Source organism: Mus pahari, chromosome 13 (genome assembly GCF_900095145.1).
Source record: "Mus pahari chromosome 13, PAHARI_EIJ_v1.1, whole genome shotgun sequence".
NCBI lineage: Eukaryota > Metazoa > Chordata > Mammalia > Rodentia > Muridae > Mus > Mus pahari.
In genome coordinates this window covers 38,231,913-38,247,340 of record NC_034602.1, presented here as the reverse complement: position 1 = coordinate 38,247,340, position 15,428 = coordinate 38,231,913, and the positions used below count along the sequence as shown (strand labels likewise).

At 38.2% G+C, this 15,428-nt stretch overlaps 1 protein-coding gene across 1 annotated transcript in view; it reads right to left on the bottom strand.

Moving 5' to 3' along the window:
• The window catches only part of Ncapg (non-SMC condensin I complex subunit G), a 28,335-nt gene extending 20,804 nt beyond the window's left edge, over positions 1-7,531 (bottom strand). Inside the window, exons 1-7 of the mRNA XM_021210309.2 lie at positions 7,280-7,531; positions 6,210-6,413; positions 5,332-5,560; positions 3,284-3,429; positions 2,940-3,024; positions 1,675-1,867; positions 1,071-1,220 (exon numbers count right to left, since the gene is read on the bottom strand). Of these exons, the coding sequence (XP_021065968.1) occupies positions 1,071-1,220; positions 1,675-1,867; positions 2,940-3,024; positions 3,284-3,429; positions 5,332-5,560; positions 6,210-6,413; positions 7,280-7,390 (1,118 nt within the window). The 5' untranslated portion in view covers positions 7,391-7,531. The remainder of the gene's footprint in view (positions 1-1,070; positions 1,221-1,674; positions 1,868-2,939; positions 3,025-3,283; positions 3,430-5,331; positions 5,561-6,209; positions 6,414-7,279) is intronic.
• Between the last annotated feature and the right edge of the window lie 7,897 nt (positions 7,532-15,428).

Here is a 15,428-nt window from a genome sequence, read left to right as displayed (position 1 = left end):
AGGCGGATTTCTGAGTTCGAGGCCAGCCTGGTCTACAAAGTGAGTACCAGGACAGCCAGGGCTATACAGAGAAACCCTGTCTCGAAAAACCAAAAAAAAGAAAATGGGCTTGCCCACAGGCCAGTCTACTGGCAGCACTTTTCCAGCTAAGGTTCTCTCTTCCAAAATGTCCTGAGCTGGGGTTAAATTGAGAAAAATTGGCCAGCAAGTATATCAAGACAGATAATTTAGAAAAATAAAATTTTTAAAGTTATGTAAGTTATTTTATTTCATTTTTAGAGTTATTAATTGAAAAAATACTTATAATAAAACTGGCCATATATCTACACTATATGATTCTGAAACTAGTTGTGATAATTTGTACATGCTTGGCTCAGGGAGTGGTAGCACTAGTGGCCCTGTTGGTGTAGGTGTGGTCTTGTTGGAGTAGGAGTGTCACTGTGGGTGTGGGCTTTAAGACCCCCATCCTAGCTGACAGGAAACTAGTATTTTGCTAGCAGCCTTCAGATGAGGATGTAGAACTCTCAGCTCCTGCACCATGCCTGCCTGGATGCTGCCATGCTTCAGCCTTGATGATGATGGACTGAACCTCTGAACCTGTAAACCAGCCCCAAATATATATTGTCCTTACAAAAGTTGTCTTGGCCATGGTGTCTCTTCACAGCAGTAAAATGCAAGCTAAGACACTAATCCATACACCAAATCTAATCATCATGATACCTGTTTTGTATTGCTTGCAAATAAAGAATAACTTTTTAAAAACTTTATTATATATGAATATTAGATAAATTTCAAGGAAAAGTCAGTGAAATTTTTATCAGGGGAAAGTTACACTAATCAGCTGCTAATAATGAGTCACTGTGACAGGGATAGTAAGACCCTGACTGTACACTTTCAGTATACTAGCCACGCAACAGATTCTTCAAAACAGTCAATAGACATACCCATTCATACCTACTTATACAAAAAGTTTCTAAACTGTTTCCTCTCATGACTCTGAATAAGAAGACTATGAAATTGGTAAATAAAGCAACATAAGGACAGCTCAAACCAAAAGAGAAACTTTATACCTCAGTAAGTACTCGGCATACACTGCAGGCTCTGGCAAAATCTGCTCTAAAAACTCTTCACCCTCATCTCCCTTTGATTTCAAATATTCACAAAGGGTGCACCAGTACAAAGCAATTTCAGGAGTTAACGTTTCCACCGGAATCAACTTCCTTAATATGCAAGAGAATAAGAGAAAGCATTATCTTTACATGCAGTTGAAAAACAGAACAAGAATGGACATAAGATGAAGATTTCTTTCAATTACTAAGTATTTTAATTACTGAGTCATTAATTTCCCCACCCAAAAAGAATGAAAAGAAAAAGAAAAAAAAACATAGCCTGGAAAAAAGGCAGAAGAGAAAGCTTCAGATGAGTCAACAAGGCTTTCCAGTGGATGTAGTGCAAAAAATCAACGCTATAGAATGAAAGGGCACAACTAAAGTAATGCCTAACACAAAGTACTGGCTCCCTGTACAGGAAGGAAGAAAGATTCTCATTAAAGAGAAGAGAGACAGATGAAAGGTACTGAGGGAACCTAAAAATACAGGGAAGACAAACTCATTTTAAGTGCATAGGTTCCATTTAAATCCTCTGTACAATTTAAATAATGAAGTCTTTATATACCTGCCATCATCATTTTTACAAATTCCCACCAGCTCACTGAGAGGAGTCATTGAGAATAAGGAGTGGAGAACGGAGACTGCTACATCAGAAGAATTTTCCACGTCCAACCGATGAAGCAACTCTAGGATATTGCCTTCAGTGAACCGCAACCAGCCCTGGAGAAGATGCTTCTGCACTGCTTGTCTCACAGCATCTGAGGAGTCATTTAAACAGTTAACTATGCACATTCTAGACCTTTTCTCCCTGTGTTAGCCCCCTCTTAACTCTTACCAAATCCCTGTTAACACTGAATTTACAATTCAAATAGAAGTTATAGGTAGAACAAAGCATGCTAACAAAAAAAAAAGATGCAGTGTTACTAAAGTCATAATAATGCTTATTTTAAAATACAAATGGAGTTCAGCAATTAAATAACAAACTCCTACGGAAAATGTCTTTATATTGTCTCCTCACTGAACATCATGCATCAGAATATGTGAAATCTATCATTTCACTTGTTGATTGACCCTAAATATTACATGAATTCTATCTGCAGTATTGAATCACAATATACTAAAGAAACTTTATTTTTATCATTTAAGATGTGATTCTCAACACATACTGTGGTATTAGCTACAGTTCCTCATGCTGTGGCAATCCCCAACCATTAAATTATTTTCATTGCTACGTTATCGATGTAATTTTGCTACTGTTATGAATTATAATATAAACATCTGTGTTTACTGATGGCCTTAGGGGACTCCTGTGCAAGAATTGTTCGACATCCAAAGGAGTCACAACTAGAACTGCTGACTTGAGGGCCTCCTACTCAGGACTCTGACTATACTCACAATTTCAAGTGTGCTTTCTTGGTATAGCAAAACTGAGACTAAATAGCTTCATAAGAGTTAAGAATTTTTAGAACATCCTTCAGAAAAGCAGATTCCCTCGTCTAACAGATGAGAGGGTGAGGCATTATATTGGTCTGTTCATTCCTAATTGTTTCTGATGCACAGAACACATTTATGTTAAGTTATAGAAAAACAGGACAGTACTGTTTAAAAAGATGAGGTAAAAAGATTCTATCAGATGTTTGCAGAAGTAAATGCATAAAATTTGGAATAGTCTTCCCCTCCCTAACGCACAGAGGTCTGAGAGAAATGCCTTGCTCCTTCAAAACACCGAGAACGTTAACCCCAAAATGTTTCAACTTATTTATGGAAATGGTACCTTTATTAAATTCGTCTCACTTCAAACTGAAATGCTCATAAAGATGTGTGTCTTACCTGATCTGTCACTAAGGCCTTGCTGAAGAAGCAGAACTCTCTGAGCAATGGACAGAGCTCTCATATGGACTTTTTCAGCTAGCACCTTACAAAGGTAAAGATGGCCATTAATCTCAATACACTTTAGAGAAGTCTTACTTATGAATACTGCATTCTTCTGTAAATTAACCCAATTTTTAAATTGTCTGTTAATATGCTTAATATAAGAATACTCTAAGTTACCTATATTCTTCAAAAGTCCTAAACTGGGGAAAAAAATCATTGTTACCAAGTTTTTTTCCAAAATGCCATAAAATGGTTCACCTTTCAAAAACATGCCTACAGAAGATATTGAACTTATTTACCTGATAAGCCAGCTTTCTGACAGCATCCTTAATATCCTTTGTACGTCCTACAATTTTTGGCAAAGTCTTTGCTGATGGTGCAATACAAGATAACACTGCACGCCTAACTTCTGGATTTGAATCATTTTCAATCAAAGTAACATATGCTAAAAAATAAAGCAACACATTTTAACATTAATAATGTTAAGTCATAGAAGTTCGACATTCATTTTTAAATAACAGAGATATTACTTTTATATATTCACTTCTAGCAAAAAAAACTAGCATTTCCTTCTGAAAATAAAATTTAAAATTATTAAATGTACTGTGATTAAAAATTAACCTCAAAGGTCAGATGATGATTAGAGTAGATAATTTATTTTAAGTTGATATAGTTTTATATAAGGACCAATTATTTTGATCTATTTTAAATTTTACTATAAAATGTTACAAAGCGCACACAAACACACACACACACACACACACAAAGAGAGAGAGAAATTAATCAGACCCAAAGACTGTACAGTTCAATCAACTTCTATACAGTTAGAATAGCTATTCAGAATGGAAACTATGAAGGTTCACATTTAACTTTACACTTTTAATTTTGAGAAAGCATAGGTTCATGTGTTTAATATACTTTTACCATTGTTTGAGTATATTCCTCCTATATTTAAAAAAAAAAAAAAAAAAGCTGACTATAAACAGAGAGTATGCCAGATTATACTGGCAGTCATTTCATACCTGCTTAGTGGATCGTTAGACTGCACCAGAAGCTACACTGAGTGATTAAATTCTACCATCCATTTGTCCAAGTATATACTTTTTAACATTATAAAAATCACCTAGTAATAACAGTTCTCAAAATGTAATACAAACCTTAAACAACTCAAGATGATCAGATGCTAAAATTTATGAAGCTGGGCAACAATAACAATTACTAATAGAGCATCAATCTTTAAAATGTGCTAAAACTAAAGAGAATGTGGATCAATGCATACCTTTATGTTCTGTTACTGTCAATATTAAAAAGTAAAAAACTTTTTTAGAATACTTTACCACCTACCCTAATAGAATGAAACCCATATAAGTCTATCTCTAAGCATAACTTTACAAACCCTTTCATCTATGTACCAAAGGCATGAATAAGAAAAGTCCTAACACTAGATTTTTTGTTTTGTTTCTTTGGGTTTTTGAGATAGTTTCTCTGTGTAACCACGGCTGTCCTGGAACTCACTCCATAATAGTCTGGTCTTAAACCCAGGAGCTCTGCCTGCCTCAGCCTTCAGAGTTGCTGGGATTAAAGGCATTGTACCACCCATGCCCTGCCTCTAGCACTGTTTTTAAAACAAAGTAGTTGTAAACAACTAGAAGGGTCACCACCATTCAGAATAAAACAAAACATTAAAATATAGCAAAAATAAATATATATCACCCTAAATTAATGCTAAAATTAGGAATAAATGTGAGGGGAAAAAAGATACAAAGATATAGTTCGACTCACAAAAGATGGCAGAAAAAATTTAACACTGAGACAAATATGTGATTGTTTAAAATGTAATTTTTTATGTAAACAGGGCAATTAATTCAAAACGCACTGTAATTATTTCTACCTCTGAAAGAAATACAACTGAAGAACAAGATGCTGATGATAATCTTTCATTTTAAGTTGTTGGATTGATACTTCCATAACACACGGACATATAATTAGTGAAAATTTAATACTAAGTTAGGAAAATGGATCTATTGGTAGAGTATTTGCTGCACATACATGAGACCTGATGTCCCAATGCCCAGTATCCTCATGAAAACCAGCCACAGTGGCATGCACATATGATCTTAGTACTGGGGATAAGGAACCTGGAGATTCCTGGGGCTTACTGGGCAGCAGTCTGAGTAGATGAGCAGAGATGCTATCTCAAAAAACAATTGAGGACATCAAATTATAACCTTTGTCTTCCACATGAATGTAACACCTATACGCTCATGTATACAAACACATAAAATCCAAATACTGAAAAAGTAACAAAGTCAACATTCTGAAACAAGACTTAGAAAACCATACATACCGTCAACTACTGGGCAGTTGTCGTCCTTGGGATCTTGGAGTCGAGAAAGAGCCAAAACTGCTTGTATTCTTACATTTGGAATCTTATCTTTCAGTCTAATTAGCATGGCATCATTAATTTTATCAAATAAATCATCATCAATTTGGGCATTTTCTGGCATATTCCCAAGAAGTTTATTAATGAGCTGGCACGCTCTAAATCTGACTGCACTGCTGTTTGCTTCATGAGACTACACAAAACAAATCAAAAGTTACTCCTAGTCACATTCCACTCTTAAACAGCCAGGACCATTTTAACTTTATGTTCAAAATTAAAAGTGGACAATACACCCAGGTAGATAGTGTAGGCCTACAATACCACAGAGAAAAAACACAAGTTCAAGGCCTGTTTGGGCTACAAAGTAAGCTCAAGGACAATATGGGCAACTTTAAAAAATCCGTCTCAAAAAAAAGTAAAAAGATAGGTAGATCAGTGTACCAGCCTGTATAAAGTTAGGTTTAATCCCTAGTACTACGGAAAAAAATAAAAATAAGACAATAGCAACTCATTACTTGCAGAGAAGTTATATTGTATATCCATACTAGACAGATGTTATACTCTTGAGTAGTCTGAAAAACTATTTGCTGTAACAAAATAAGCATATCCCTTTCTGTAGAATTTTTTTTAACTTAATCGCAGAGAGAGAACATTTACAACAAAAGTGAGAATTTAAACAGTTAAAATTTTAATGCCGGAGTTATCCTTTTATCTCAATGACAGTTAAGGTTTCCATAAAAGACTTATTCACATACATTTTCTCTATCACTGATATTTTACTGTGGAAAATAACAAACATAGCCAAATATATTACTCCCCCAAAGCACTAGTTTTTGTGGTACCTTTAAGAGAAAAGTAAACAAATAATTTAAAATGCCGCCATCTTCCTCTTCCTCCTCTTCTTCCTGATCAGACTGGTGAAACGAAGTAACAAACTTGGCTGTGAAGTCCATGACCCTCTCCACGGCAGGTTCACGTTTATATACCACCATAGCATACTTAAGGTAATGAATAAACTCCTCCTGAAAAGCTGTCTTATCATCCATCTGAAAGACATAAAGAAACGCTTCCATAAGCTGCATTAATAAAATTCTTTATTCCCAACACTGCCATAATACTCCTGAAAGTGTTACCCTTAGGTTAAACTATAATGTTTCTTAATAAACTATCAATTATCCAAACCAAGAAAGGGGAACTATATCTGTACAAACTTCTCCTGTATATAATTTGCACCTCTGAGAAAACACAAAGCATAAATTTGAACAGTGTAAAATGATCTCATTTTTCTCTCAACACCTTTGGATTATCGGTATTTTTCTTACCGGATTAATACAAAACAAGCTTTACCATGAAAAACTCAAAATCAACAGCTTTGTGTTTATTTTACTTAGGCCTTCCTAGCATCCGTCAATTTCCTTTAGTCATAACTTTCACATTTTGCTCCCTACCCTTAATCACTTTAATATGTCCTTAACTTCCCTTGAACTCCAACAAAACAATTCATCTTCCTCACATTCGCTGTCCAGTCATGCCCGCGGCTACACTCAATACACAATCGCCATGTACGGGGAAGACTGGGTGCTTATGATTTCGCTAGCTGGTGAAATGAAGGTGATGTTCAAGCTTAGGGGTTGGTTGAAACAATTTCATCCATTTCCTGAGATGCGCTAAAAGGCGTCTAAGATTCCCTACGCAGACCAAGTCACGGAGGAACTGAGGATAACGGACAGCTCCCCGCATCCCCCGAGGGGATGAGGATGGAGAGGACCGGGGACTGAGTGGGGCCTACGCCGGGCGTTCCGCCCACTGGCTGAGGCCCGGAAACCTTGGGCGAGCCTCGGATCAGATCCCTCCGTCGCGGGTCGCGCAAGGGCAGAAGGCGAAGCCCGGAAGCCGAGGCCGGGCCGCTTACCGCGCCGTACGTGCTGCTCAGCGCCACCACCAGCTTCGCCTGGTTCTGGTGCGGCTGCTGCGCCAGCTGAAACGCCTCCTTCACAGAAAGCCGCTTCCTCTGCGCTGCCATGGCGCCGGGACGGGAAGGACCGGAGAGCGACGGTGGCTCGCGATCCGAGGAGGGCTCGGTTTCCCGCGGCTGACGGCACCTTAGCCCTGCGAGGCTCCCAGGGAGGGATTGACGCCAGAGTTTTCAAACAACTCTCGCGGGAGGACGCGATCTCGCGAGACTTCCGCAGGAGGGGGCTGTTGGAGAGCGGAGGCCTGCTGATCCCGTAGCTGACTCCACCCTTCGCTCCGCCCCGCTGCTGGGACGCCGGGGGGCGGGACCTGCCGCTCTCCCAATAGGGCGGCGTGGGCGGGACCGGAAGTGGTGCTGTGGAGGAGCGTTCCTGAAGTGGGCTTTCAGCTTTCTGCGTGAAACTGGTGACCTTCGATGCGTTGTGGTTGGGAGTGAAGGGAGAAAGCGGAGGACTGCCCGAGCCAGCCCCGGCTGGCTGAAACCGGGCAAATCCCGAGCGAAGGAGACGTTTGGGAGATATCGCGCGGGGCCCGCTCGGGGCTTGGGGAAAGTTTCCGAGGGCGTCCTGCACGAGGGTCCGCAGTCCTTCGGGCCCCGTGGGTCCTGGCGGGAGCTGCCTGCCCGCGATGAGACAGTCAGGGGACTGGGAGAGGCAGGGTCAGTTTAGGCTGCAGCCGCTTGGAGATGCCCCAGCTTGACAGATGTGCTTTACAAATCTGCCTAACAACTCTGCTCAGCAGAGGAGACGGCAGACATTGTAAAAACCTGAAACGTACTTGGTGTGTTGCCCGATGACTTGGGAAACATAAACGCAGCCACCTATTCCGTCTGTCCTGGAAATCTACATTGGTGACGTGTGTCAGGAAGAGGACTGCCCCCAGACTAAATTCTCGACGGGAGACGTCATCTGTTTAAGACTTTTCTCCCCTTTCCATAAATTGTGTTACACACATTGTATCTGTATATGAATTCCATGCCTCGGTCACCCGGTCTCTCTTATTTCATGCTTGCCAACAATCCTGTGTCAGTGTTTGGGGGTTGGTTGGTTTGGTTTGTTTGCTTGCAGTTAATCTCGATGTAATTCATAATTCAAAGAATTCAAGACTCAGGATGCAGGGAAAGTTTTTTTCTTCCCTACACTTCAGCATCCATTGAGAACAGAATAGAACATTTTAAAGCCGATTGATGCCTTTTCCTCCTTTCGAGTCACTAAGGTTCAAACGTACTCTTTAATTCTCATCACACAGATTTTTACATATATCCATGTGAGTAAAATCCTGAATGGGTCTTGCACTGTTATTTCATATTTAACCATCTACTTTATAAATACCATAAATGTAACTGGCTTTTTTAACCCCTACTGGTTTTTGAGCTTTATCGGCTTATGTTAACACTAACAAATTTTACTGACTTCTTGCATGTGCCAGACACCATTCAAAGCACTTCATTTAATCCTTTATTTCTATCTCCCTTTAAGATGAGTAACATGAGACGCAGACAGGGTGCCATGGGATTCCATTCCTAGGATTGTACCATAATTATTCTCCTGCTTCATTCCTAGATAAATAACTGGTTAAAGTGATGAATATGGTGGTGATAGTGCCTGTAATTTGAAATCACCATGTCTAATTTGAGAAAGTTCAGATTAATCATGGGACAAAAACAAGCTAAGAAGGTGTACATTCTGAGAGACACAGAGAGTACCTAGAAAACTAATACTGTTTAAGCAAATATACAAAATTCCTAGCTATATAATCGTTATACACTATTAAGACAACTTACATCCTTTTTTGTTACTTACTAAGACTGGATCTCTAGGTGTTATTTTGCACTAGTGTTATTTCAGATGCTTATTAGGTTCATGTGGCTGGTGAACATACGGAACTATGCTATAGGTACTCTGGAAATCCCTAGAGGACCTGGGGAGATGATGATTCATGGGTAAAGTGCTTGCTGGACAAACATGAGGATCTGAAGTCACATGTGATATTTCACATACAAATACCAGGTATTAACACCTGTATGTAGTCGTAGCACTTGAGAGTGTTGAGAGCCAGACAGTGGATCTTGGGCTCATTGGTCTGCCAAAATAGCAAGCTTCAGGGTGACTGAGAGCCTGTCTCAAACAGTAAAGTCTAAAGTAATCGGTGAAAACACTCAATGTCAGTCTCTGACCTAAACATGCATGTACCACACATACAAGATAAATAAAACTTTAAATAAATGATAATAAAACGAGAACCAACATGTATGCGTGTCATTTGTTTTTTATGTAAACAGACAAACTAATGAAAGACCCCCGAAGGGAGCCCCTCGCTCCAGTCTCGGGAAGGACACGCACCCAGTAGGACGCTGAGACCGACTTGCTGTAAACACACGAGGAAGTTTATTGAAGACAGGACAAGACAAGAGCTCAGGCCAGCATGCTGGGGTCGAAACTCATACGCCACACAGGAGTAGAGGAGTTCGACCCCGACCTGAATTTTTACAGAGCTTATAAAGGAGAAAACCACAAGCCAGGGGGAGAAAAGGGGAGGGAAAAGGGGAACTCTAAAATCATAGACTGCCCATACAGTTAGGTCATATGCTAGTCATGTGTAACACTAGGCAACACACCCAGGGCTTTGTGACATTGTGGTTAGGGTGGTGACATTCCACAGGGGCGTTGGATCATTATGACCGGGGGCTTTGGGACATTGTGATTGTTCCAGGAAACTTTCCGCTCAGGAATGCTCCAGGAACCATTGTGCAGCAAGGGAGGGTGAAAAGTTCATGTTTTCACAGACCCCACTTCTTCTTTTGGGTAGCTAGGCAGCTTATTAATTTTTAGCCCTTCACTAAAACTTAGAACATATTAATATTTTATGACAATCTGTGACCTTTCATTTTAGGTGCTTGCTGCCTTTATTGTTTTGTTAATTTAAAAAAAGTCTCATGAGTATTTTATCTAGTTATTTCAGTGTCAATGAAATATAAGGAATCTGACCACAAGAGGTCAGTATGACTATGTTTTGATTTTAGTTGTGTATTTTAGTAATGAATGTTGTATGGATTTGGTATGCTTTAAACATCATAATTTTAGAACTTTTCCAATATTAAAATTCAAATAGCATAATCTCATTGTAAAGCTTACATAGTTCTTGACTCTTATTTTTATTCTGTGAGAAAGAACAAATACATATAGGAATAAATATGTGTCTTTGATAAACTTTAGAAAATAACAAAAACTAAACAATGTATACCATAAGGCTATTGAATTCCAAATTTTAGATCAGTAATTCTTGAAAACAACTATACATGAAAATGTTTAGAATAAATGTGCTTAATTTGTTTTGATATCGAAGTATATATAAATGAAATATAAAAGAAAATAGCATTATAATTTGTGTATGTAGAGTTTGTATGTCTTATAGTACACCTCTTATTGACTTTTTTAACATGCAGACTGTTTGAAATGAAAACAATAAAAATATAAAAGGTCAGGACAATTAAAAGCTAGCCTCTCCTGTCTCAGTTAAATACAGACTTGACAGACTATATAACAAAGTATTCTTTTCAAAATGAATTAGATTATATAAACTAGGATTGAGAACACTTTTATGTTTGTTGCTTAAAGGTAAAGTTAGAAGCATTTTGCCTTCTTTTGCTGTAGAAGCAAATACTCCCTTTATTCCTCTGTTCATAGAAAATTGATGTCTTTATAATACTCATTTATTCTGTGTGAGAGCATGGAATATGTAGCCTATGTCTTTTAAGAGACTTTACTCATTGGCTCCCATGACCTTTGTAGACTTGGGTGTGTGGGTTTGTTCCTGTGAAATTGTGATCTTTATTTAAAGCATTGAATAAGTTTTCCAGTAATATGTCAGACTGTTAATCATTGAGATTTTGGTCAGCCTTATTTGCAGGGGTCCTGAGCCAAACAGTCAGATATCTTGGGGAGGCAGTGAGGGTGACATCAGCAGGAGCCAAAATCTGATGAATTCTGGCAGTGTTACTATCTTTTGTTATTCAGGGGCCAAACCCTTACGGCTTCTGCAAGTTAGCTCTTCTTGATAGCAGCAGAGGAATTAAGAAAACCTAGTTACCTGGGCTCTGTAGTCTTTGACTCAGTCCACTTGCTGACCAAGCAAGAGGCTTAGAGTTCCTTAACTCTTCATGAGCCAGAGAGAAAAGGAAAGAACAAGTAAGAAAAGAAAGAAAGTCAGGCACAGACATATGCATACTGAATGAAGCATCTACACCACCACTTTATGGTTCTTAGTTTTTATCTCAGGATAATTAATCACATGGTTTTTAAAGCATTTTTAAATTCTATAAGTTCACAGTAAGTTTAAAACAGTAGTTCATGTCATAGCTCAAGCAAGGTTTAAAGAGTTACAGCAGAATTGTTTATAATTGTTTATAATTGTTCCATTAAGACTAGTATCTGACTAAACATCTTTTTCTAGCACCAAAAATTCATTAAAAGTTTAAATCAATAATTTTTATGTCATAAGTTAGCATAGTTTTGTCAAGAGCTAAATCTTCTGCTTTGTGTTTATTTTGAAGTCATATAGATAGACTAGTCGATGATTTATTTTCTGTCCTTGCACCGATTCCCAGTTTGTGTTCTTTAGTTACCAGATAGTGACCTCATCCCTAACCTAGAAAGAATGTTTTCCTAGATTGTAAATTTATTACAAGCCTGTTTTCTTTTCCTAATGCAATTAGCCCTTGCCAGGTGAAGGTTTATAAAGCTCTCTTTGCAGCTTTTACGCCACAGGGGGTTTTAAATTACTTGTAACAACTTAGTTCTAGGAAATCATTATCAGGAATTGTGAAATTATCAATTCATCTACACATCATTACTATATGAAAGTGCATTTTCATATTGTTCTGCAGGAAATTTGCCCAATAACATGGGCTGATGCTCAGGAATCATTAGGCTATGTAGTAGAGGCAGGGCATGTATATCAGCAGTGAGAAGCAATTATGGGATGAAGTCTCTGAGGACCTTGCATTTCAGAGCACAACCATTGCAGCCATACAAAATCGTGGGCCATTTCCAGAAAACAAATTTGCTTGCCAAAGCCTTTCCTAGATGGCTCCTGACACATGCTAATTGCAAAGTTATAGTTTTTTTCCTTAGGTAACCCTTACTTGAAAATAACATTCTGCTGGGCAGTGGTGGTGCACACCTTTAGTCCCAGCACTTGGGAGATAGAGGCAGGCAGATTTCTGAGTTTGAGGCCAGCCTGGTCTACAGGGTGAGTTCCAGGACAGCCAGGGCTACACAGAGGAAACTCTACCTCCAAAAACAAAACAAAACAAAAAGTAAAAACAAAAAAGAAAATAACATTCTATTTCACTGTGTTAAGTAGTATTTAGAGCTTTGTAAGTAAAAATGAGCTTACCTTTATTTGATTTGCCACTAGAGTTATATTTAATGTGGTTCCCTTTAGAAGAAACTGGTGAAAATTTGTGCTTCCCCCATATTCCAACTGCTTATATAAAGTTGATCATATGACAACTACTTCAGATATCACTACAAGAATCAATAGATCTACTACCAAGACAGGTTCCTTAAAACATCACAACAAACACATCTAAAAGTAAAAAGATCAACCCTTTATTTAGAGTTTGGGGCATAAGGGATGTGCCCTTAAACAAGTAATTTGGGGTGAGTGGACAAACTGGTCCAGAAATCAACAAAGGAATGAAATAACTCAAACTCTTGGCCAGTTTTGTGATTATAAGAGCTATTCACAACAGCAAAAGTCTTAGTCTATCAGATAAAAGTGGGACCTTTGGGTGCCGCCAAAAAGAAACTAGAGAGAGCACATACTAGTAACCTGACAGGACAACTAGAAGCTCTAGAACAAAAGGAAGCAAATTCACCCAAGAGGGCTAGACTGCAGGAAATAATGAAACTCAGGGCTGAAATCAACCAAGTAGAAACAAAAAGAACTATACAAGGAATCAACCAAACCAGGAGCTGCTTCTTTGAGAAAATAAGATAGATAAACCCTTAGCAAGACTAACTAGAGGACACAGGGACAGTATCCTAATTAACAAAATAAGAAATGAAAAGGGAGACATAACAGAACCTGAGGAAATAGAAAACATCATCAGATCCTACTATAAAAGGTTATACTCAACAAACTGGAAAATCTGGATGAAATGGACAAATGTCTAAACAGATACCAGGTACCAAAGTTAAATCAGGATCATATTAATGACCTAAAAAGTCCCATATCCCCTAAAGAAATAGAAGCAGTCATTAATACTCTCCCAACCAAAACCAGTTTAGGACAAGATGGGTTTAGTGCAGAGTTCTATCAGATCTTCAAAGAAGACCTAATTCCAATTCTCCTCAAATTATTCCACAAAATAGAAACAGAAAGTACTCTACCAAGTTCATTCTATGAAGCCATAATTACTCTGACACCTAAAGCACATAAAGACCCAACAACGAAAGAGAATTTCTTACTATTTTCCCTTATGAACATCGATGCAAAAATACTCAATAAAATCCTCGCAAACCGAACACAAGAACATATCAAAACAATCATCCATGATGATCAAGTAGGCTTCATTCCGGAGATAGTTCAATATACAGAAATCCATCAATGTAATCCACTATATAAACAAACTCAAAGACAAAAACCACATGATCATCTCACTAGATGCTGAGAAAGCATTTGACAAAATACAACACCCATTCATGATAAAGTTCTTAGAAAGATCAGGAATTCAAGGTCCATACCTAAACATAATAAAAGCAATATACAGCAAACCAGTAGCCAACATCAAAGTAAATGGAGAGAAACTCGAAGCAATCCCACTAAGATCAGGGACTAGACAAGGCTTCCCACTTTCTCCCTACCTATTCAATATAGTACTTGAAGTCCTAGCCAGAGCAATTAGCCAACAAAAGGAGATCAGAGGGATACAAATAGGAAAGGAAGAAGTCAAAATATCACTATTTGCAGATGATACGATAGTATATATAAGTGACCCTAAAAATTCCACCAGAGAACTCCTAAACCTGATAATCAGCTTCAGTGCAGTAGATGGATATAAAATTAACTCAAACAAATCAGTGGCCTTTCTCTACACAAAGGATAAATAGGCTGAGAAAGAAATTAAGGGAAAAACACCCTTCACAGTAGTCACAAATAATATAAAATACCTTGGTGTGACTCTAACTAAGGAAGTGAAAGATCTGTATGACAAGAACAAGTCTCTAAAGAAAGAAATCGAAGATCTCAGAAGATGGAAAGATCTCTCATGCTCATGGATTGGCAGGATTAATACAGTAAAAAATGGCTATCCTGCCAAAAACAACCTACAGATTCAATGCAATCCCCACCAAAATTCCAACTCAATTCTTCACAGAGTTAGAAAGAGCAATTTGTAAATTCATCTGGAATAACAAAAAACCTAGGATAGCAAAAACTATTCTTAACAATAAAAGAATCTCTGGGGGAATCACCATGCCTGACCTCAAGCTGTACTACAGGGCAATTGTGATAAAAACTGCATGGTACTGGTTCAGTGACAGACAGGTAGATCAATGGAATAGAATTGAAGACCCAGAAATGAACCCACTTACCTATGGTTACTTGATCTTTGACAAGGGAGCTAAAACCATCCAGTGGAAAAAAGACAGTATTTTCAACAAATGGTGCTCTCACAACTGACTGTTAGCATGGAGAATACAAATTGATCCATTCTTATCTCCTTGTAGTAAGCTCAAGTCTAAGTGGATCAAAGACCTCCACATAAAACCAGAGACACTGAAACTTATAGAGGAGAAAGTGGGAAAAAGCCTCAAAGATATGGGCATAGGGGAAAAAATCCTGAACAGAACACTAATGGCTTGTGCTGTAAGATCAAGNATNNACAAATGGGACTTCATAAAATTGCAAAGCTTCTGTAAGGCAAAAGACACTGTCAATAAGACAAAAAAGCCACCAACAGATTGGGAAAGGATCTTTACCAATCCTAAATCTGATAGAGGGCTAATATCCAATATGTACAAAAACTTAAGAAGCTGGACTCCAGAAAATAAAATAACCCCATTAAAAAATGGAGTACAGAG